Genomic DNA, 24,170 nt, shown 5'->3' with positions numbered 1-24,170 from the left:
GCTGATTAAATTAGGCTTATCCCTGTGGCAAGGGGGCTGCATGTGTTAGTTTAATTAATCAGAGCCCACCTCTCCAGTAAAGATGGTTACAATCTCACCTCAAGTCCAGAGCTGCTACCCTATGGTGAGGGCGAGGGGTGGGATGGCTTTTGGGAGAGCAACCACCACATTCTTCCATCTGTAAGTGAGGGAGGCTCTTTCCAGATCCAAACCAACTGTGATCCCATGAGCAGAGCGCTTACTTATCTTTGCAATCGTCTCTCTCCCTTTTTTTCACCTGCACTTTCTTTTCTGTTTTACTTTATAATTGTCCTTTTCTACCTCTGAGCATAGGTCCCTGTGGAAGACAACAAACCCCAAAATGAAGTCGACAAGGCTTGGTATAGCTCAATCTTGGGCTGGGGAAAAGAAGTGAAGCTGACGAGGTGACTTGAGAGGGTCCCTGTGCACTTCAGGGCAGGATGGAGTGACGCCTTATTCATTAGACATGAGGTGGACATGCCAACTTGTGGTGAGTAACTCTTGGACCCTTAAAGGAGGCCATGTTTCTCAAGTTCTGAAGCCCCCGTCTCTAGAGAATGCACAAGCTCTTTGAGAAATGAGGAAAACCGTGTGCAATTACACTTGTCCTCTGATCTGCATTAAAAAAAAAAAAAAAAAAAAAAAAAAGGTTTAGTAACCAAATCCAAAAGGCAAATCTCTCAGCCTTTTGAGGGAGTAGTCAAGGGTTTGCACGAAACGTTTCTGAAGAGAAAATAGGCGGTGAGTCTCCACATCACCCCCCTCCACTTTGGTATTAATAAATACTTTTTTTAAAAAAAAATACTGCACTGAGAAATTTACCAGACGATTTCTGGAAACTGACTTATGAACTAATTGGGCACTTTTGCTGTGCGGAGGAACAAAGACTCTATTGGTCTTCAACTGAGGCATATACCTGTCTGATGGCGTTGGCTCATTCCGCACATGCTCAGTTGAACAGAAATCTTCATATTGAACGCAACCTAGCACAGCGGCAACACCCAGAACCTCACTCCCTGGCTGCTCCTGTGCCTGCACTCCCTCTAGTTGCATTTTGTTCCTGACAAGTCTAACATTTATAGGGAGTATAGAGAGCAGAGTAGGTGCTGGGAGTCTGAGGACAATATACAAAGGAGCTTAAAGTCGCGGTTTGTCCTTGCCTTCCTAGCTTCTCCGTAGGTTGGTCTCTAGTGAGGGTAGGCGCTGGATACATATTTGTTGAGTTTGGGGCAGAACGTGGGAGAAGCTGTCTCTATAGATGACCGTTTGCTGTCGCACACCTTCCTAGGCAGTTTTTGTTTAGTCCTTTTCTTGGACGACCTCCCCTTACCCCCAGCACTCATCTTCATTAAGGAATCACAGGGTAGCACTAAAAGCATCCGCTGTCAAGCACGGATTCAGTGACAACCTCTCTCCACCTCTCTTTTAGCTTTCTCATTCATTAGCACCCTTTCCCTGCCTCTTTTCCCAGCAAAAAAACTGGGAAAGGCTCCCCGCGATTACAAAAGAAGGAAAGGGGAGCGGCCAGAGTTTCGTGCCTCTTGGCGGACAACGAAGGTGCAGCCGTGGACCTTTTGTCTCCAGCCCCTTTCGCGGCTTGGTCGCGGCTAGGCGCGGAGGCGACAACCCCAACCAGCCCCGCCTCGGCAGCTGCAGCCGGCGCGCCCCGCTCAACCCCCCGCGCCCTCTAGAATCCCGGTGCCCGCCCGTTCGCCGTGACGCGGCCGGCAACCCGCGCATGCGCCGCTCAGCCCGCTCCCCTTTCCCTGGGCCACCGCCTCCCGACGGGCTGGAGTGGGCGGAGCCTGTGGTTCTGGAAGCCGCGCCGCCGACGGCGGAGGAGGGCGTGTCTGCGCGAGGCGGGTGCGCGGGGCTGGCGAGCCGGTCGGCTGCTGAGGCGGAGGGGCGGAGCAGAAGGCGGCGGCCGCGGCTCCCGCCCGCACAGAGCGCCAGTCCCGCGAAGCCCCCTCCCACTCCCGGGCGGGCGGTGGCGGCTGCGGGAGGAGGGGAAAGAGGAGGGAGCGTCTCTGCCACCGCCTCCTGGTCCCCAGCGCCGATCCGCCGCCGCCGCCACCTCCCTCCGCGGCGATCCTCCCTCCATGGTCCTGCCGCGGCCCCCTCTGTAGCCGGAGCTGCTCCGCGACGCGACGGAGCCGGCCTCGGACAGAGGGAGCGGTCGCGGCCTCGCGGCCCGCGCGGGCTGACGAGCGGAGAGCGCGACGCCGCGCGGTCCCCGAGGATCCGCACGCCGGGCAGCGCGGCCCGAGCAGCGCGAGAAGCAGCGGGCGGGCGGGCGGCGCCGGGCCCGGGCCGCCCTCGCTCCCGCGCCCCGGCCCCGCCGCCCGCGCCGGGGCGGTCGCCTGCAGAGGAAGGCGCCGCAGTCTGTGGGCCTCGCGGCCCCACTCGAGCGTCCTCGGCACCGAGGGCTCGCGGGTCCTGAGGGGAGGAGGCGATCCCGGGGCTGGGCACTGAGCTCTTGGGCGCCCCCACCCCCGTTTTCGAAGCCCTCCACGCTGCGGCCGCTATCCCCTCCGGACCATGGCCGACGACGACGTGCTGTTCGAGGATGTGTACGAGCTATGCGAGGTGATCGGAAAGTGAGTCTCCACGCGAGGGAGCGGGAGTGTGGAAAAATGCATTTCAGTGATGCCCCGGTCTTCCCGCACCCGCTCGGGGCCTGCCCCCTGCCCTCCCTCCTTCCCCTCTTCCCCTCTCGTTCTTCTCATCCTAGAGTATTTATAGACGTGTACCTGGAGCTCCTGCCAGGCGGGGGCCTGGGGGTTCTCAGTGGTCCATTGAGGCCACCGAGCCGAGGTTGGCCACCCCGTAAGGCGTGGGGCCGGCTGCCTGCATTTTATCTGACGGTTGCACAGGGACGTGGCACAGCTGATTTTATAGTTGCTTCAGTTGGGGTTATTGTTACCTTGCATGTACCATAGACCATTTTTGAAAAGAGCAGCTTGCATTTCCTTTGCTTGTGTGGTGAGAGAGAGTCCAGGGTTTTAATTGTGGGGTGTGTGTCTATTGTGCGGGATATTAGACAGATGCCTTTGTGTACACCCATGCCCGGATTGGAGGGGGTCATTTAAGATGGGGTGCGTTCAGTTTCAGCAAATTCCCTCCTGGTGTACACGAACGTGGAAAGAGTTGGGGGCATTCGAATTTTTAATGCCTCGTTATGCAATGACTGTTCAATCAGTGCTCGAGGCTCCCCTCGACTGTTGTTGGGATGGTGGTTAGCGTGGTAGAGCCGTCTGCTTTGAGTCACCGGGCTGGTCTAGAATATAGAACTGACAGTCCAAATGCTCATCCTTTCATCTGTGTTGTATAATTACGCTGGGGAAAAGCAGGGAATCAGATTAATCACAGTGCTGATTGAGAATTAAATCTGCAGTTCCTCATCTAATTGTCCATTCCTTAAATCTATTTTGAATAGTTTCCTTTTCATTCTTGTCAAACAGTATTCCAAGTGCACAATCCTGCTAATTTGCTTGTGAAGGAAATGCTGGCAATCTGAAGTTGATTTCCTAACACAGCGTGTATTCTGTGGCTTTAGAAGTTGAGGAGATAAGATTTAAGAGCAAATTTTTGCTTAATAAGGGTTGCTAGAGCTAACATTCAAATATCTTACCTCTTTTTTTTTTTTGGAAGCGGTGCTTTATTGTCTATTTTAAGGTCCACAGTTGGGAAATGAAACCAAGACCTTAGAGCAGTTGGCCCTATCTCTTTTAAGTTGTCTGCAGTACTCAATTTCAATTTGAGTGCTAATTTGTTTCCTTTTCTTTCCATATTGAGGTATTACAGTGTTGCCTCACATAGTGAAATTGTGGGTAGAGCTTGCTACACACTTTACTCAGACCCAATTGATGTGAGGACATGTTACTCCTTGCCCTATTGTTACATGACCAGCCAGACTGTTAAAAGGAAAGTATCCAAATGTGTCCTGTTAAAGTGGTTGTGGAAGTATTCTAGAACAGCACTGTCCAAAAGATATATTATGAGCCACATTTGTAATTTAAAATTTTGTAGTAGCCACATTTAATAAAAACATACAGGTGCAATTAATTTTAATAAAATATTTTATTTAACCCTGTAGATCCAAACTTAACATTTCAACATGTAATCAATATGAAAAAATATTAATGAAATATTTTACATCTTTTATGCTAAGTCTTTGGAATCCCAATGTGTATTTTACGCTAACAGCCCATCTCAATTCTGACACTGAGCTACATTTCTGATGAAAATCAGAAATACTTAATCTGTATTTAGGTTTCATAAAATTTGCATTTGCAAAAGTAGATTCACATACCCAAGTTGTTCCCAATATACGTAAAAGTTTTCCAATAACCGAGTCAAGTACCTTTTTCTAAATTTAAATTTTAATTAATTAAAATTAAATACAATTCAAAATTCAGTTTCCCAGTCGGACCAGCCACGTTTCAGGTGCCCAGTAGCCACATGTGAATAGCACAGTTCTAGAGAGAAAAATGTATCAAAAATCTCCTTGGTTTCCTCATTCTTAGCAGCACCCAGTGAAGATAAATTAGGTGTTTCCCAAAAGCCTCCAAATGACTGTATGTGTGGGTGAATGATGTTTGTTGCATCTTAGTTATAGCTGATGTAAATGAACTAACAAAGTCATAATTGGAAAATGTGAGATTAAAATGTTAATTATGTTGTGAAGATGTAAAATAGCCATCTCTGAATCAGTTTTGGTAACTAGTTCTGATTCCTTAAAGTCTGGAAGGGGGATGATGTGATCTCTTTGGATATCGAAAAGAAATGGTCAGAATCACATTAACACAGTCTGTATTCCGCTGATTTGTAATTGATAGAATATTATTCAGGAAACACCCCTGGGAGAAAAAAATTCATCTTTTCTGACTGTTTCAGAGCTGCATAAAGAGGGGCAACAAGCTAATTTTGCAGTAATAGGTACTCTATGGCTACCTTAACTACTATGAACTGTGAAATCTCATTCATATCCTACAAAATCTGACTTGGTCAGTGCCAATTATAAAATGCCATTATGTGAAATAATGAATTCAAGCTAGCCTTATTGTTAAAGAATGTAATAATAGTGTTCCTCAACCTGAGTAAAGGTTGAAGGTTTCTGTAGTAAATTGTCTTAGTATGTATTGATCTGGAAATTGAAATTAGCTTGAGATTTTCTTGCAGGGACCTTGGCAGCATACATTTTTAACTTAGAATTTGTTCACTTCTGAATTTGAACAGAAAGCCCTTGAAGATGTTCACATGTACTGAAAACCTTTTTATTGATTTCTATCCAAGTTCTATGGAATTTTGATTTTCTTTTATACCAAATTAGTATCACAAGTTGTTTTTCACCACTAGATCTTAATAGGTTTTAATTTTTACTAAGGTACTTTAAAATAGATTTCACTTTTCAAGACTAATTGACTACCCACTCACTCCTCTACCTGCGCAACCACCCACTTACCCACTTACCCTACTCACTTACCCACTGTGTACTTGATCTTACTTGATGGCATAAATGAAAGTTCTCATTTAATTTAGACCCTTCAGTGTGTTTTTTTTCCCCCTTGGTTGAGAAAGATAACTTATAGAGTTAATGAGGTTTTGAAATATAAGATCATTATTTGGAATATGTTTTCTTTCCAGTGGCTGCAGCCTTTACCCTTGTTAAAGCTGTCTTTGAGGGAACATGTGCCCAATTTGTTACAAATATTGGAAGGATGCCGTTTCTCTTTTTAAAAATTAAAACTCTTTTCCCTGTGTTTCTCATTTTTGAAGATCTTGCAGAAACTCCTTTGAATGCCTGTTGGTTCTATAACATTTTCTATGTAACTATCTTTTAAATGACTGAAACAAATCTCCAATAATACGACCTTATCGTAGTCCCAAAACTTCTTGTCTTAGCAAATGTAGCAATTACTGGAAAGGAAAGGCGTTATGCAAATAAGGTTAATGACTAATTTTTATGTCATGATCATTTACTGTATCTTTTACAACTATAAGTAAGTGTACAACCGGTAATACTACATGAAGGAAATTTAAGACAATTCATCGAAATTAAAACATAGAAAAATGCCTACTTTCTTGCTACAGCAGTGTCTATGAAAGGGAATAACAAGATACACACCATTTTTACCTTGTGTTGGGTGAATACTTGCCCTGTTATTTAGTAGCCTGTAGCTTCTGACTTTCCTGCTCTGGTAGGACATACACTAAAATTGGAATGATGCAGCATGATCCTTGCTTAAGGATGATGTGCAACTTTGTGAGGCATGCTGTATTTGCTTACACCTCGAGAGCACTTATATTTAATTACAGTTACTTATTTATGGATCTCTCTAGTTTACTAATAAGGAGCTTCTTGAGGGCAGGGAATGTTTCTTACACATCTTTCTCCATTAACACAGTGTTTGCAATGTAACCGCCTTTCATTAGCTGTGGAATGAATTGAGTAGTTTTAATAAAATCTCATTAAAAGGCAAAAAAGCATGTTTATCAACCTCAGAGCAATTATTGTCCCAAGAGCCTGCATTAGTTTAAAGTAGTGGTTCTCCACCTGGCTGCATATTAGAATCATCCCGGGAGCTTTTAAAAAAGATCAACGCCAGAGCCCTGTGTCAAAGCAGTGAAATCCAAGTTTCTGGGAGTGGGTCCTGGTCACTGACATTTTTTTAAAGCTCTCTGTGTGATTCTAATGTGCAGCTATAATGGGGAGTCATTGGCTTAAAACTTAGATTATGTATGTAATATTTTGGGACTGGCTTTTCAGAGGCTTGCAATTCTTACAAAGTAGAATAAATTCTTTTTGGAAGGTATTGAAGCTAAATGGCTAAAACGTGGATTTTATCTTCTATGCACTTGTGTTTCTCAACCTTATTGTGTAAAAATTTAGTTTTAGCTTGTGTTTAGCTTTGATTTCTTGGGCCTTTTAAGATCCACATTGATTTATGACACTCATCTAATGCTAACATGGCGATTGTCTGACGTTTGGAACAACACAGAACAAGGATTGCTTCCATAACAGTTGATGATGGTTTTCCACCATAATGGCTTGATTTAATATTAAGAAATTTATCACTTTAGTATGGATTGTGTTTGTACATACACTCTATTAAAAGAGTGTGGTTAAGTTGCGTGTATGCTTTAAATTACATACTTGTGATTCCAGTAATGCTGTTAGCCGGAGAATTGAGTTAATGCAGTCTTTATGTAAATACTGGATTAATAATATGTGAAGTATATAATTCAGCATACAGAAAAATTCAGCTTTACTAATTTGTACTAATTACTATGACTTTCACATGTATTGATTCATGCAGTGATTTGGGTTTCTAGCACCATAGGGAGAATGTCGCATTGTGTTGAAAAAATGTTTCCTGGAAATTTTAACTAGACTTTGTAGGTAAATTAGTTTTTAATGTTAGGAAAAGATCAAGTGTTTGCCTGAAGGAACCGAGAATTTTCCAGAAATGAGTGGATATTCCAAAAATACCAGTGATCGTGAAAGAAGTGCATGATCACAGTGACAGCCAAGTAACAAGGTAAAAGAAGTGATCAGCAGCTAAGTTGTTGGTGGCCCAGAAAGAATGCAAGCCATGGGAGTTAAGCTGTACAGAGGAAAAACCTTTTGAACTCAGGGTGTGGATCCTACAGATAGCGGGCCTCAATGGGAGTAGGGAAGCAATATTGATTCCCGATGATCCTAGGATCATTTGGAGGGAGAACAGAGCTACTCCGTTGCTTTTCTGCATGTATACAACCTTCTCGAGTCTCTTCCTGTCTGCTTTTTACAGATTGCTTTAGGGTGTGTTGTTTGAAGTTGTCTTCATAAATACTTCCTGTGGACTCCCTTAATTTTTATGACCGTAACACGCTTCTATGTACTTGACATACGCAGTTCAGCTCTCTCCATTTTTTCCTTGTATCTGCAACAGTTTCACCTGATGAACTACGTCTCAAACGTCCCTAAATTGTGTTCCTGGGTATTTCCTTTAAACTGAAAATTCTGTCTCCAGCTGTAGTTCTACTCAAGAAATTAAAGAAGCAGATATACCTTGCTTCTTGAGATTATTCTTGAATTATTACATTTTTGTAAACGTTTTCACATTTTAAATGTGGTAGGAGCACTGCATTTAAAGGAACTTTGACATAAGGTTGTTTAAAAAACTTTTATAACTTAAAGCTTACTTTGTAAAGGGAATTGACATTTATCCCTCTAATGTTAGGCATTTTGGATGTATTATCTTATTTAATCATACCCATTTTACAGAGAACACTGAGATTCAGAGGGGGTGATCAGTAATTCACCCAAGATCACACAGATTCCAACGCGGTTCCATAGTTTTAAAGTCTATTCATTTCATGCTGCATTCTGCTGCTAATTCAAGTTGTGAAAATACTGTGTTGGATTTTCTTAAAGACACATGTCTTCATTTTCAGAGTTTCTATACTGCAAATTTTAGTTGTTTGACTTTCCGGTTAAATTTCTTATGTCTTCAGTAGAGGTTTCACATACTATTCATTCTTTCATCTGTTTCTTTTTTATTTTTGTCTTTCTCTTTAATGAAACATCAGCATTTGTTACCAAACTAACTGGTAAATCTAGCAATGGAAATATAGACTCTTGGCCATCTGTCCAAAATGTAATTTGTTTTGGAACTTTCTCTACTCCTTTTACTCTCCAAATTTTTTCTTCCATTTCCCTTGCCCCAACAGACAGGATAGTTGATTAATTACTCCTAACTTGCCAAACCAGAGCTAATAAGGTTTCAGAGGTAGATGTTTGTTGGGAGTGGGGTGGAGTGGTTTCCAAAGGATAGTTATTCCTTTATCCTGTGATAAAAATACGGAAATTGTTCTCTCTGATTCTGAAAACCATATATATAGTGAGCTGCAGCCGCTGAGTCTGTGAGCTTCTAGCTGTTTGCCAGCACTGTACACCTTAAATAATCAAGAGACTGAGTTAACTGTTGCAGAGCAGGTACCTGACCCCAGCCAACAAGCTGATGGGATGTGCTGTTCTCACATTTTTTGGTTTTATTTTTTAGTTGCAACTGACAGTGAAGATTCTAGAAGCACCAAATATGGCTCTGGATTTATGCTATAGGATTTAAGATGCTACAGAACTTGCTCTCCTTTCTTTCTGTCCTGGAGCCGCTATGGTATTGGTTGTAGAGCCCAAGTCAGTATAGAGTCTCTGACTTCTACCCTGGGAAAATTTAATTTCTGAAGCTAGTTTGTTTTGAAGTTAATGTTTATTTCCAACATTGAGATTTAATAATTTTGTTACTTTTCTTTATTAATTAGTTTTTATATAGTAAATTATAAAAGTAATGATGCACGTAGTAAATTTTATTTTATTTTATTTTTTTGAGATGGAGCCTTGCTCTGTCTGCCAGGCTGGAGTGCAGTGGCACTCTCGGCTCACTACAACCTACGCCTCCTGGGTTCACGTGATTCTCTTGCCTCAGCCACCCAACAAGCTGGGACTACAAGCATGCACCACCGCGCCTGGCTAATGTGTGTGTGTGTGTGTGTGTGTGTGTGTGTGTGTGTGTGTGTTTGAGACGGAGTCTCACCCTGTCGCCCAGGCTGGAGTGCAATGGCGCGATCTCGGCTTACTGCAAGCTCCGCCTCCCAGGTTCACGCCATTCTCCTGCCTCAGCCTCCCGAGTAGCTGGGACTACAGACTCCTGGCTAATTTTTTTTTTTTTTTTTTTGTATTTCTAGTAGAGATGGGGTTTCACCGTGTAAGCCAGGATGGTCTCGATCTCCTGACCTCGTGATCTGCCCGCCTTGGCCTCCCAAAGTGTTGGGATTACAGGCGTGAGTCACCGCGCCCAGATTTAGAGATGGGGTTTCACCAGGCTGGCCTCAAACTCCTGACGTCAGGTGATCCACCTGCCTTGGTCTCCCAAAGTGCTGGGATTACAGGCGTGAGCCACTGTGCCCGGCCATACAATTTAAAATATAGGTGATACGAAGATAAGTAGTGAGTCTGTCTCAATTCTCCTACCATCCATATCCTCTAGAGGTAACCATTGCTCAGTTTCTTCTCCATCTTTCTGGAAGCTTTTTGTTTAAAAGTGAGATATTTGTATACTATGCTGAAATATTGATTTTTCATTAATAATAGTATATACTTGATGATCTTGTCATATCCATCAATGTATCTGTCTGTCTCTATCTCCTCTTTAACTGCTGCCCAGTATTCTGTCATATGGATTGTTACTTTGGCTTTGGATTGAGTGCAAGCCATTTGTAATTTTACATTGCTGGAAATGCTGAACTGGAATTTGGGTGAGAGGTATGGAATGGCAGTGAAGATTTGGGAGTCATCTGTGTGGAAGTAAAACTGAGTGAACAAGTTCTTGGGGGTTGACTGCTCTAGGGCTCGTGGTTTGGAGTATAACTCAGAGTTAGAAGAATCAGGATAATGGACTGCACAGGAGTTTAAAAGTGGGGGGAGGATCAATAATGTAAAATGCCAATATACTCTGAGGACTAAGAACACACGTGGCTATAACGGAGAGACAATTTAAAGCACTTATCAAAATGAATATTATGTTTAATAGTCAATTCATGATGTGTCTGAAAAGCTAGGTCTGGCTTCTTTTCTGTGGATACTAGTAATTTTATACTATCTCTCTGTAAATCTGTCTCAGAACCAACATATTTAGGGTAAAAACAAAGTAGATTTCTTTTTCACTCTAATTGTGTTTTGCAGATTTCTGATGACTGGCTTTTAGGTAAAATCATTTGGTTTTCCTAAGATTATGTCCTTTTCATTCCCGAGCTTTCGCATGACTGTCAATTAAATGGAAGCCTTTCATGAAGTGACAAAGTAAATTTTAGATACTTTACATTTACTTTAAGTTCTTGGTATGTGTCAAACCACTGTTATTGTCTTATATCTTTCTACTATAGGAAACTGAATTCTTTCTAGCCTCATGGGTTTTTGTCCACGTTGGATGAGTGTAGTACTGTCCTCCTGTTTCACATTCCTTCTCCCGTCACCTCCTAACTAAATTTGTTCATTGGCTATTTTTGGTTGTCCACATCCATTCACAATAAGAAACGATCGCTTCATTGTATGTAAGCCAGTTTTTTGGTATCTAAGTGCATGTTATTTCACTTCAGCTTCTTGTATTCTACTTATTACTGGGCTGTTGTACATTGTTTTTTCTCCCAATCTTTGTGATTTCTTTTAATATACTTTTTTTCCTTTTTGCTTTGTAATCATTGTTTTGAGTATTTGAATCATTTGCAGGTAAGAATATGGATTGTTCTCTCTCTCGTGTAGTTTAATAATATCCAAAATATACTATGTTCAGTCTGTATTTCAGGCTTTTAACCCTGAAGTTAGAGTATTTTGGTATATTTAAATCTAGGATAGAAGTATACTGTATTACCATTCAACTACATGCAGATTTTAATGTTTTCTTAAATTAAAGGGTGATGATATTCGTTCAGTTACAGAGGTCTCTCTCTAGTCCTCCCATGGTGTGCAGATTACCATTATACTACTGCTATTTCATAGATTCTAATTTGTGTTTTTAGAAAACATCATCAATTCTTGGCCTTTTTTCTTACCCTTGGTATGTGATTTCTCCTAAATGTATGGATTGCGGTTGCTCCGTGGCTTGTTAGGCAGCCCCCTTCTGATCTGGTAACCTTTGGGCACAGTGTGGCTATTTTCTCCTTATTTATAAAAGGAATGATAGCTGCTTCACAAACCATTTGTGTGGATCAGTGAATTGTAAAGTGCAGCATAAGTATTTTTTATTTCTAGAATGTCTCTGAGATACTCAAATTACTTTTGGCAGTTACATACGTAAGTTTCAACAATTTCCAAATGTGCACATTCTCAGTGCTAAACACAGGCTCTATTACATAAATAATATGGTGAAATGAACATTCTTTTTCTACCATGTGTGTAAAATTGTTAGTAGTGCTAACTTTTATTCATTGTTCATTTATGCATTCATTTCTAGCTATGAGGTCCTGGGCAAGTTAGTTAGCCTCTCTGACCCTCAGTTTCTTTATCTGTAAAATGTGGTTAATGGTATATACTTTGTAAGGTTGTTGTGAGGATTGAATAGCATGATCTATGTGAAATGTCTAAAGGTTGTTATTTTAATTGCCATTGTCATTATTTTTTAAATTTTATTATTATTATACTTTTAAGTTTTAGGGTACATGTGCACAACATGCAGGTTTGTTACATATGTATACATGTGCCATGTTGGTGTGTTGCACCCATTAACTCGTCATTTAGCATTAAGTTATTGCTATTCACCAAACACTTGAGTTCTCCGGCCTCGAGGAGCTCAAATGACTTATTCACACACTCATGCACATGTCCTCTGCATAACTTGATAACCGACAGACACATAGTAAAATATTTGGTCAGCAGTTGTTGAATGAGTGAGTACATTAACTGAGAAATCCAGAGACTGTGTGACCACCTAGTAGGAGAAGGAAGTTGGGGAAATCAAGTATAACTTTCATAAATTATATATATTATAACATATTTATTTTTATATATATTATATATATATGAATTACTTGCAAGAGAGAGGGAGGGAGAGAGGGTCTCACTATGTTGTCCAGGCTGGTCTCAAACTCCTGGCCTCAAGCAGTCCTCCTGCCCCAACCTCCCAAAGTGCTGCGATTACAGGCGTGAACCACTGCACCCAGCCTAAGAGATATATTGAAGAGTGCTTTGTGTCTTTTTAGAAACCGTCCAGGCCGGGTGCAGTGGCTCATGCCTGTAATCCCAGCATGTTGGAAGGCTGAGGCAGGTGGATCACTTGAGGTCAGGAGTTTGAGACCAGCCTGACTAACTTGGTGAAACCCCATCTCTACTAAAAATACAAATATTAGCTGGGCATGGTGGTGCATGCCTGTAATCCCAGCTACCTGGGAGGCTGAGGCAGGAGAATTGCTTGAACCCGGGAGGCGGAGGTTGCAGCGAGCCAAGATTGCGCCACTGCACTCCAGCCGGGGCAACAAGAGCAAAACTCTGTCTCAAAAAAAAAAAAACAGAAAACAGGGGCCGGGCACGGCGGCTCACGCTTGTAATCCCAGCACTTTGGGAAGCCGAGGCGGGCGGATCATGAGGTCAGGAGATCGAGACCACGGTGAAACCCCGTCTCTACTAAAAATACAAAAAATTAGCCGGGTGTGGTGGCGGGCGCCTGTAGTCCCAGCTACTCGGAGAGGCTGAGGCAGGAGAATGGCGTGAACCCGGGAGGCGGAGCTTGCAGTGAGCCGAGATTGCGACACTGCACTCCAGCCTGGGCGACAGAGCAAGACTCCATCTCAAGAAAGAAAAAAAAAAAAAAAAAAAAAAACAGAAAACAAACAAAAAAACTGTCCAGTGAGCTGTAATCACTGCACTCCAACCCAGGCAACAGAGCAAGATGCTGTCTTAAAAAAATTCTTTTAAAACTGTCATTGCTCTCATTGTTCAACTCCCACTTACGAGTGAGAACATGCAGTATTTGGTTTTCTGTTCCTGTGTTAGTTGGCCGAGAATGATGGTTTCCAGCTTCGTCCATGAGAACATATGGGCACAGGGAGGGGAACATCACACACCAGGGCCTGTCGGGGGTTGGGGGGCAAGGGGAGGGATAGCATTTGGGGAAATACCTAATGTAGATGATGGGTTGATGGGTGCAGCAAACCACCATGGCACATGTATACCTATGTAACAAACCTGTACGTTCTGCACGTGTATCCCAGAACTTAAAGTATAATAAAAAAAAAAAAGTAAAACAACAACAACAAAACTGTCATTGCCTCTTATGTACATAGAAAATATAGTATTGAGTTACAGATTTTCATAATTTTCCAAGTCTGTTCTAGATTATAAGTCCATAGTGTTGTGAAAAACTCCCAAGATTATGTTAAAAGAAGGAATTTTATTTTTTTATTTTTATTTTTATTTATTTATTTTTTTTGAGACGGAGTCTTGCTCTGTCGCCCAGGCTGGAGTGCAGTGGCGCGATCTCGGCTCACTGCAACCTCTGCCTCCCGGGTTCACGCCATTCTCCTGCCTCAGCCTCTCCGAGTAGCTGAGACTACAGGCGCCCGCCACCACGCCTGGCTAATTTTTTGTATTTTTAGTAGAGACGGGGTTTCACCGTGGTCTCGATCTCCTAACCTCGTGATCCGCCCACCTCGGCCTCCCAAAGTGCTGGGATTACAAGCGTGAGCCACCGCGCCCGGCCAAAGAAGGAATTTTATGTCACACTTCTTATGTTTGCATTTAGACAATTGATAGAATAATTAATTGTTCATAATGTGAAATTTCAAGACTGAAAAAAGGAAAATCCCAGAATATGTATTTCAGAAACACCCATATATAGGATTTATGAATATTGTAGTGTTCCTTTAATGTAACTTCCCCAAATTTTATTACAACAGCAATTTCTACATCTTAACAGTGAGCAAAATGAGGTGGAAAGATTCTGAAGTTGTAGTCTCTGACACGACTGGGCACTGAATCTAAATAACCTAAATCCACAGAACAGCATTTCATTTTCTAGTTCTTATTACATTGTCAGGTGTAAGAATGATCATGTTGAAATTGAGTGGTTGGTCTGTTTAGATCACTTCTATGGAAATACTGCTTAGATTGGTTTCAGAAATCTTTGGACAGTGTTATTTATATTGCATTATTTAGGTTAGAAATTTTTGCTGACTTCCATCTGAGTTATTAGTTCAAAAGCAGAATCATCAGCCTTTATATAGAATCTCTGCTGGTCCTCGTCTTAGGCTTAATATCTTCTTAACTGGGTTTTTGTTAGCAGTATAGTGTGGCATTAAATTTGAGACTATCTTTTTAATAAATTTTTTTAAAATTTTATCAGTTGTAGAATAATTAGATACTTGTAAAACAAGCAAGAAGTTGTTTTCACTGAGGACTTTCTTTAATTACATTTCATATAAATTTAAGAGAACCGTTACTAGAATAGTAAAATCACAGGTTAAAGTGAGAACGTATTTCACATAATCAACATACATAACATTTTTAAAAGCATGCTGAAGATGGAAAAAACCTTTACCAACCATACATATTATAGGCAATGCTTTAAAAAAAACATTTTGCTCTTATGGATGTGAAAGTAATTTGTGTAAATGTGTATTCAAATGAAAATATCTATTCATTATCATTGCAGGAGTGTGGGTATCTGGAGAGGGAGCATTCTAAGCTTGCTGCTCTACTTTTCGGATTATCTACATTAATATTTCTCCCATTGCTGAGTATTTCTGTTATACTGCTGGATCATCATACTTCCATAATCTATGACCCACTTGCTCTGATGGTAGAGTAGGCTTTAAATTGCCATCTGATTAAAGTTCAGGTTTCTTAGTTAGACTTGCCTGGGTGGCTTCAGAATTAGGCCCACAAATATGAATATAGACTTGAAGATCTTACTAGAACAGTATTTTCCCCAATAAAGACACATCCATAAACATGGTCCTAAAAAGATATGTGTAAGTTGGATTTGAAAAATGCCATTTAAGAGTTACTAGGAAAAAGGGATTTTAAGGAAAAATTTTAAATAATTTGTGTGATATCACCAGTTGATTTTTCTTCAGTTTCTTCATCTTGTAAAAGAAGGATAGTAATGGCTATATTATCTACCTCATGAGATTCTCATGCACATAAAATTACGTAATTCTTAAGTCTTAAACTACCTTACGTATATTATTATTTCAATTTTATTGAAATAAAACACTTTTTTTTTTTTTTGAGATGGAGTCTCACTCTGTTGCCCAGGCTGGAGTGCAATGGTGCGATCTCTGCTCACTGCAACCTCCGCCTCCTGGGTTCAAGCAGTTCTCCTGCCTCAGCCTCCCGAGTAGCTGGGACTACACACGTGCACTACCATGCCCAGCTTATTCGTGTATTTTAAGTAGAGACGGGGTTTTGCCATGTTGGCCAGGCTGATCTCAAACTCCTGACCTCAGGTGATCTGCCTGCTTCGGCCTCCCAAAGTGCTGGGATTACAGGCATGAGCCACCGTGCCTGGCCCAAACTAAAATACTTCTAATGGACTTGTACTTTGGCCGGGCATGGTGGCTCACACCTGTAATCCCTGCACTTTGGGAGGCCAAGGCGGGTGGATCACTTGAGGCCAGGAGTTCGAGACCAGCCCAGGCAACATGGTGAAACCTCGTTTCTACTAAAAATGTCAAAAAATTAGCCGGGCATGGTGGCATGTGCCTGTAATCTCAGCTACTTGGGAGGCTGAGGCAGGAGAATAGCTTGAACCCAGGAGGCAGAGTTTGCAGTGAGCTGAGATCATGCCATTGCACTCCAGCCTGGGCAACAGAGTGAGACTCCGTCTCAAAAAAGAAAAAAAAAAAACAAGAACATGGGCTTTGTTGACTTTCTTTGATTTTGTAAGAATCATTTACCTTTGTCTTTAAAACTGATTTTATTTTCTTGTTTGATTTATAGACATTAATAGTTCTCAACTCCTTATAGGGCTCAGAACATGTTAGGTGAAAATATTGAATAAAGAGATTTGAGAATGAATGGGGCAATGATAAATTTACACTGAAGTCAAAGTAAAGAAAGACTCCTGAGTATTTTGTTTTCCCCAGCTTCTTTTTAAATTGCTTAATTTTGTTGCAGCTTTGATGTTTGGAACTTACTACAAGTGACAAATGTTTGTGGCCAATCAGATGGCACATCCTATTCCATCTGATATTGAACATCCTGTTTAGTCAGTGAGGTTTATATCAGTGGTTTTCAAAGTGTGGATCTTCTGACCAGTAGCAGCATCTGGAAACTCATTAGAAATGCAGATTCTTAGGCCCTGCTCTGGCCCTACAGAATTAGAAGCCCTGGGGTTGGAGCACAGCTATTTCTGTTGTAACAAACCCTCCGAGGGAATTCTGAGGCACACTAAAGATTGAGAACCACTGTCTTAGAACTCTAGATCAGGGGTCAGTAAACTATGGTCCATGGGCCAAATCATCCTACTGCCTGTTTTTGTAAATAGTTATTTCGAACACAGCCACCATCATTTATTTAAGTATCATCTATGGTTGCTTTTATGCTATGGGGCAGAGTTGATTAGTTTTGACAGAGACCAAATGGTCCATACAGCCTTAACCATTTATCCGGCTTTTTACACAAAAAGCTTGCCAATCCTTACTCAAGATAAAGCCTTCGTGCTGTTTTCTTTCCTTTAATTCTGAACTGTGAACAGCTAAAATCATTAGGTAAACACTTGTGTTTGCCTTTATACCTGACCCTCCTATTTCTACAGATCCATTCTTCTCTCTGATACCAAATTATTAATTCAATGAGTAGAGACTTGTAAATGAAAATAACATACTACTCTGCCCTTTCCTTTTCTGTTAGGTAATGGTGGTAGCCTGTTTAACAATTCTGTGACCTTTTCTCACTCATTTTGTGCTGGTGTGTCCTTGGTTTTTCTGTACTCTAGTGTAATCTAACTTAATCATGTATTATAATCTTCATTTTTCCCAATTCTTACTGCCTTTTTACTTCCTCAAGAGAAAACCCACCTCGTGACTGCCAAGTTTAGGGATTCGTGTGAGCTGTTTGGAATGTTTGTTTGTTTGTTTGTTTGACAGAGTCTTGTTCTGTCGCCCAGGCTGGAGTGCAGTGGCACAATCTCAGCTCACTGCAACCTCTGCCTCTCAGGTTCAAGCAGTTCTCCCTGCCTCAGCCTCCCGAGTAGCTGGGATTACAGGCCACCATGCCTGGCTAATTTTTCTAATTTTTGTATTTTTTAGTAGAGATGAAGTTTCGCCATGTTGGCCAGGCTGGTCTTGAACTCCTGACCTCAGGTGATCTGCCTCCCTCAGCCTCCCAAAGTGCTGGGACTGTTTAGTGTGTTCTAAGCCAGGGGTCCCCAGCCCTTGGGCCGCTGACCAGTACCGGTTCATGACCTGTTAGAAACCAGGCTGCAGAACAGGAGGTGAGCAGCAGGCCAGCCAGCATTACTGCCTGAGCTCTGCCTCCTGTAAGATCAGTGGCAGCATTAGATTCTCATAGAAGCACAAACCCTATTGTGAACTGCACATGCGTGGGAACTAGGTTGCATGTTCCTTATGAGAATCTAATGCCTGATGATCTGAGATGGAACAGTCTCATCCCGAACCCCCCACCCCCACCCCTGGTCCCCATCGTCCATGGAAAAATTGTCTTCTACAAAACCAGTCCCTGGTGCCAAAAAGGTTAGGTACCACAAAGGTTAGGTACCACTGTTCTAAGCCATTGAAATAGTGCCATCCCTTCTGGAAAATTGTTACCCTTGTCCTGGAGTGCTGTAGTCACTGGTATTTCACCAGGATGTTAGGGTATTTCACCAGGATGTTAGTGAGCACATAGATATTGAATATTTCGGGCAATCTTAGAACGTTTACTGGGAGAGTTTTAAAAGTTAGCCTTCCCACATCAAAAGTTAGCCTTCCCACATCCATCCAAGGATAACTGTTTCTCTTTGTAGTTGAAATGTCATGCTGTACTCTTGATTCTCCTTTGTACCTGTTCTTAGCCATTAAGGTGATTGGTGGTCAACTTCGTATAAAATACAACTGAATTTTACCATTGTTCTTATTGATGCACATGAATGTTTCTCTTTACGCATATCACTGACGGAAGTATGATAGCCTTTGAAAGAAAGGCCTTCTTGTAGTCTCCACTGGCTCTGGTAGCAAGGTCAGGCAAAAGTGTTGTTTTTGCAGTTGTGACTCCATGGTTGTATTTTTCCTTATGTAACTGATGTTTTAAGTCAGGAAATATGACTTTGCCAAATGATACTGAGCTATATTACTGGTGAGTTTGTTTAGTTCCTGATTTCTTTCAGTAAATCTGGGTTGAATACTTTAGTAGTGGATGCTGGGGAAGATACAGGAAATAGTGAGTTTGAGACTGGAAATGATTGAGTTAGACATTTAATTTAGGCTTTCCCAATCAACTTACTTCATACCTTTTGCCCTGCTTACTCATCCCAGAGGTGAGGAACAATGAGAAGAGGGGTCAGGCAAAGGCCATCCCTCACAGTGTGGTTACTTAGGTCTGTCACCAAAAGCAACCTATCTACTAGAAAATTTGAGCTTTACTGTCTTCTGCAGTATAGTGTTGGAAATGCAGTATTTTAAAAACTAAATTGTTATTTATAGCAGTGAATAAAATGTGAACTCTTTAAAATAGAGCAGTGTTACTGTCCCAGCTAGCACAATAGCCACCCACACGAATCATCTGAACAACCTCCTCATTTCTGTTTTATCTACCTGAAATAGGGGTCAGCAGTAGGTGATGATGAAAGCTTGGGAAATCATGCCATGCATTAGGCAAGAGAAATGCTGTGGTGACTCTTGCTGTGTTGTCCTCCCCTCATGTGCATAGGAGTCTGGGGCAGCCCCAAGAGCTAGAGGTAAGCTTTAATAATTTCCCTGTGTTCCTTGGCAGCTGGCTGTGCTTGGGAGCTGGGTGCTACTTCCAGAGTAGCAACTGCTGTAGAAAAGTTCTGCCAAATGTGTAGATTTTGAGCCATTTTAAAGGCTATAGTGTTCAGACTCAAATTTTTTAGTAGGCAGAGAGTATTATTTAAGGGTACTTATGCTGCAGTATTGGATAAGGTTCATTGTGAAATAGATACTACAACAAGGCCTCCATGTGACATAAACTTATTGGAACTTGTGTACTTTTAAAACCATATGTTTAATACATATTTTGAGCTTCATTCATTAGGTCAGGATTCGTGGCTATCATACTCATTGTTGTATCTCTACAACCTAGAGTAGTGTCTGGTACATAGTAGATGTTCAGTATATAGTTGAATCAGTCCAAACAAGGGGAAGAAGAAGCTGAACACATTAGAAAAGATAAAATGTATGGCCTATAATGCTCAAAGTCAGAAGTTCATATTTTCTTTTAGTGCTAATATCTTGCTGCTTCAAAACCATTTAGTTCTCATAATGTTCTTTTGAAATAGGTTAGTAGACATAGAATTGTATAGTATATGCCGAACATAGTAGTGGAATCCTGAATAATACCTGGTTTCCCTAGTTGAGATCTATAAGACCAATGCTCTAATTAAATCAGATGAAGAAAAGAAGTTTCTAAGGTTGAAATGGAATGGAGAATTTTATAGTGAGTGGAATTACTAATGACTGGCTTACTTGCTCTATCTAAAACTATTTCATTGTTTGTAAAATGGAGACAGTAGACTTTAGCTGATAGTATTGTTGTGAAGATTAAATAAGATAGTGAGTATGAAGTCCTTGGAGCCTTGCAGGTGTGCAGTGAGCATGAGTTGTTTTCAACATCAACAGTAATTTTTGAGAGCTTCCTAATCAGTCACCTAGCTAGTCCCACCCAGCCTTGGGCAAAGTGAAGGGGCCATGTGCCAAATCCTGCCATGTGCTTTATATTGTAGCCACTAGCCAGATGTAGCTATTTCAAGTTAATTAAAATTAAAATTTAAAATTCACTGAACAGACATTTCTCCAAAAAAGATTTATAAATGACCAATAAATACATGAAAAGGTGCTCAACATCAAGTCATTATGGAAGTGCAAATCAAGACCAAATGAGATACCACTTCATGTGCACTAGGATGGTTAGAATCAAAAAGACAATAACAAGGGTTGGCAGGGATGTGGAGAAATTGGATCTTTCATATATTGGTGGGAACGTAGAATGTTGCAGCCACCTTGGAAAACACACTGGCAGTTCCTCAAAAAGTTAAATATAGAGTTTCCATACAGCCCAGCAATTCCATTCCTGGGTATGTGCCCAAGAGAATTAAAAATGTATATTTACACAGAAACTTATACATGAACATTCATAGCAGCATTTCATAATAGCCAAAAGGTGGAAACAACCCCAGTGTCCATTAATGGATGAATGGATAAACAAAATGTGGTAGTTGCACACAATGGAATATCATTCAACTATAAAGTAAGATAAAGACACATGCATGCGTATGTTCATCACAGCACTATTCATAATAGCAAAGGCATGTAATCGACCTAGATGCCTGTCAACGGTGGACTGGATAAAGAAAATGTGGTACATATATACCATGGGATACTATGCAGCCATAAAAAAGAATAAGATTATATCCTTTGCAGCAACATAGATGGAACTGGAGGCCATTATTCTGAGTGAAGTAACACAGGAACAGAAAACCAAATACCGCATGTTCTTATAAGTAAGAGCTAAACATTGAGTACACACAGACACAAAGAAGGGAGCAATAGACACTGGGGCCTACTTGAGGGTGGAGCATTAGGATCGAAAAACTATAGGATACTATGCTGATTACCTGGGTGACAAAATTATCTGTACATCAAACCCCTGTGACATGCAATTTACCCATGTAATATGTATCCCCTGAACCTAAAATAAAAGTTGGAAAGAGGAAAAAAAAAGATCACTTTGGGAAGAATTGATAGCTTAAATTATTGTGTCATCTAATGTATGAACAAGGTATATCTCCATTATTTGGGTATTGTTTAATTTCCCTCAGCAGTGTTTTGTAGTTTTAAAAGTACAAGTCTTGTACATCTTTTGTCACATTCTTAAATATTTCATATATTATGCTGTGGTAAATCTGTTTTTCATTTGAATTTCTGATTGATTGTTGTTAGTATATAGAAATGTAATTGATTTTTTGTATATTACTCTTGTGTCCTGCAACTTTGCTAGATTCACTTATTCTAGTAGAATGATGTATATTGCATTGGATAGTCTACATAGATGATCATATCATCTGTGAATAAAGACTTCCTTTCCGCAAAAGAAGAAATAAAGTACAGATACATGGTGCAACATACATTAACTTCAAAAACATTATGCTGAATAAAAGATGCCAAATACAAAAGACCACATATTGTATGATTTCATTTTTAAGAAATGGCCTCAGTAGGTAAATCTGTTGATATAGACACTAGATTAGTAGTTACTAGGGACTGGGAGGAGGAGAGTGTGGGCAGTGACTACTAATAGATATGGGGTTTCATTCTGAGATTATGAAAATTTTAATGGAATTTAGGTAGTTCTTAGTGATCAAGGCACAACTTTGTGAATATACTAAAAACCACCAGATTGTATACTTAAAAAGGGTGAATTTTATGGTATGAATTATATCTCAATAAATGTTATTTTTAAAAATTCAGTTCTTTAGTTACTTTAGCCACATTTCAGTTGCTCAGTAGCTACATGTGGCTAGTGACTGCATGGTAGACAGTGCAGATTTAGAACGTTTCCATCATCACAGAAAGTTCTGTTAGACAGCACTGATCTAAGAGTCTTAATCTGAGATCAAAAAATAAAGGAAGAAAAACCAGTCTAAAAAACACAGGGAGTGAAGAACAGATTATGTTTTGAAGAAATGTTACTTTGGGGTAATTTTACCCTTTGTTGCCCTTTGACTGTTCTACTAGGAGTCCTCAACATTATTTTCATTTTATTCTCAAAACAAATGCCTGTGGTAGGTACTGTTATACTCACATTTTATAATTGAATTATATGAGTTTTAAGATATTTGTGTAGTAAGGGTAGAGCAAAATTTTTAACCTAGGTACATAATCTCTGTTACATTGTTTACCTCTGTTTATGGTGTTTGATTTTCTTACCAACCATCCTTCACTCCCACTTTGTTGCTAGCCCAGTAGAGCTATTTTCAGTACCCTAAATGCACAGTTCTTTTTGTGCCATAGCAGATGCTAGTCCTCCTTCCTCCTTCTGCCATCTCCCAACACTAGTGTGTGCATGTGCACACATTTACTGGCCCCACTTACCTGAAAGCATGGTGCACATCTCTCTTCCTTTGTGAAGCTATCTGATACCACAGTTTTAGGGGCTACTCTCTCACCTGGTTAAGGTTGTATAATGTCGCAAGATACAAGCAAGAATGCTGACAAGATTCTTGTTGTGACACTATGACACATTGAGCCCAATTCATAGCTGCTGTGTTGGTGATTCTAACAGGGAAGTGGTCTTCCAGTCCAGGCCCTTGGCTCCCATTTATACATTATCTCCTTTACATTCACAGCTTTCTTTAATCCCCACCCTCACTGCTACAGTACCTAACTGAACTTTGCCTTTCTTTGCCTCTTCATATGTTTTTCTGCTTAAGCTTTTTGAACTTGATGAGATACTGCCATGTTTTTATTTTTCTGCTCACAAAACTCTTAATGGTAAAAAGATACCTGATTGAATTCTGAAGTGCTTTCATGGCTTTGCCTGATTCTGAGGTCATATTTTCTAACTTTATGCTAACATCAGTTTACTCTCTGGTTTTATATGGAGCATGTACTCCTGTAGCTTCTGAAGAAAGGTTTAATGGGAAGCAAATTTTGAGACTACATGTAGTAGGCTAAATCATGGCCCACCAAAGACGTATACATCCTAATTACTAGAACCTGTGAATATGTTACTTTATGGTAAAAGGATCTTTGCAGATGTTATTAAATTTAGGATTTTGAGATGGGGGATTATCCCAGACTATTTGGATGGGCCCAGTTTAATCACAAGGGTCCTTATAAGAGGAAGGCAGGAGGGTCAAAGTAAGTAAAAGGAGACACGACAATGGAATCAACCAGAGTTTGGAGTGATGCACTTTGAAGATGGAGGAAGAGGGCCACAAACCGTGGAATGCAGGCAGCTTCAAGAAGATGGAAAAGCTTCTCCCCTGAAGCCAGCATCTTGATTTGAGATTTCTGACCTCTGATCAGAACTGTAAGAGAATAAATTTGTGTTGTTTAAAGCCACTAAGTTTGTGGTAATTTATTACAACAGTAGTAGGAAATTATGAATATACCATGTATAAAATGTCATTATGCCCTTTGACTTGATTGATAGTTTATGTAGACCTAATATATATGTACACATACTAGTCTCCATGGCTCCATGCTGCAGTGGACCCAGGACCCAGGCCCACCATCCATGGACTCAGGTTCCAAGCCCACCCCAGCAGACTTGGCCTCCAGACTCACCCTGGTGGATCTGGGCTCCAGGATCATCCCTGGTCGTCTCAGACTCCAGGCCTGCCCCTGCAGACCCAGTCTTCAGGCCTACCTTCGTGATCCCAGGCACCAAGCCTGCTTCCTTGAATCCAGGTGCCAGGCTCATTCTAGCACCAGGC

At 41.0% G+C, this 24,170-nt stretch overlaps 1 protein-coding gene across 16 annotated transcripts in view; it reads left to right on the top strand.

The window, feature by feature from the left end:
* Positions 1-1,935: 1,935 nt before the first annotated feature.
* CASK (calcium/calmodulin dependent serine protein kinase) overlaps positions 1,936-24,170 on the top strand; it is a 402,784-nt gene continuing 380,549 nt past the window's right edge. For 8 of the 16 annotated variants that reach the window (XM_055269151.2, XM_055269149.2, XM_055269147.2 and 5 more), the window contains exon 1: positions 1,938-2,618. In XM_055269151.2, the coding sequence (XP_055125126.1) occupies positions 2,560-2,618 (59 nt within the window). In that variant the 5' untranslated portion in view covers positions 1,938-2,559. Of the gene's footprint in view, positions 2,619-24,170 lie in introns of all 16 variants that reach the window. The other 8 variants (XM_063634524.1, XM_055269152.2, XM_063634521.1 and 5 more) reach the window with 3 other exon arrangements.

Source organism: Symphalangus syndactylus, chromosome X, assembly GCF_028878055.3.
Source record: "Symphalangus syndactylus isolate Jambi chromosome X, NHGRI_mSymSyn1-v2.1_pri, whole genome shotgun sequence".
In the NCBI taxonomy this organism is placed as follows: domain Eukaryota; kingdom Metazoa; phylum Chordata; class Mammalia; order Primates; family Hylobatidae; genus Symphalangus; species Symphalangus syndactylus.
The sequence above is the reverse complement of the archived record's forward strand: the minus strand, read 5'-3'. Positions and strand labels throughout refer to the sequence as shown.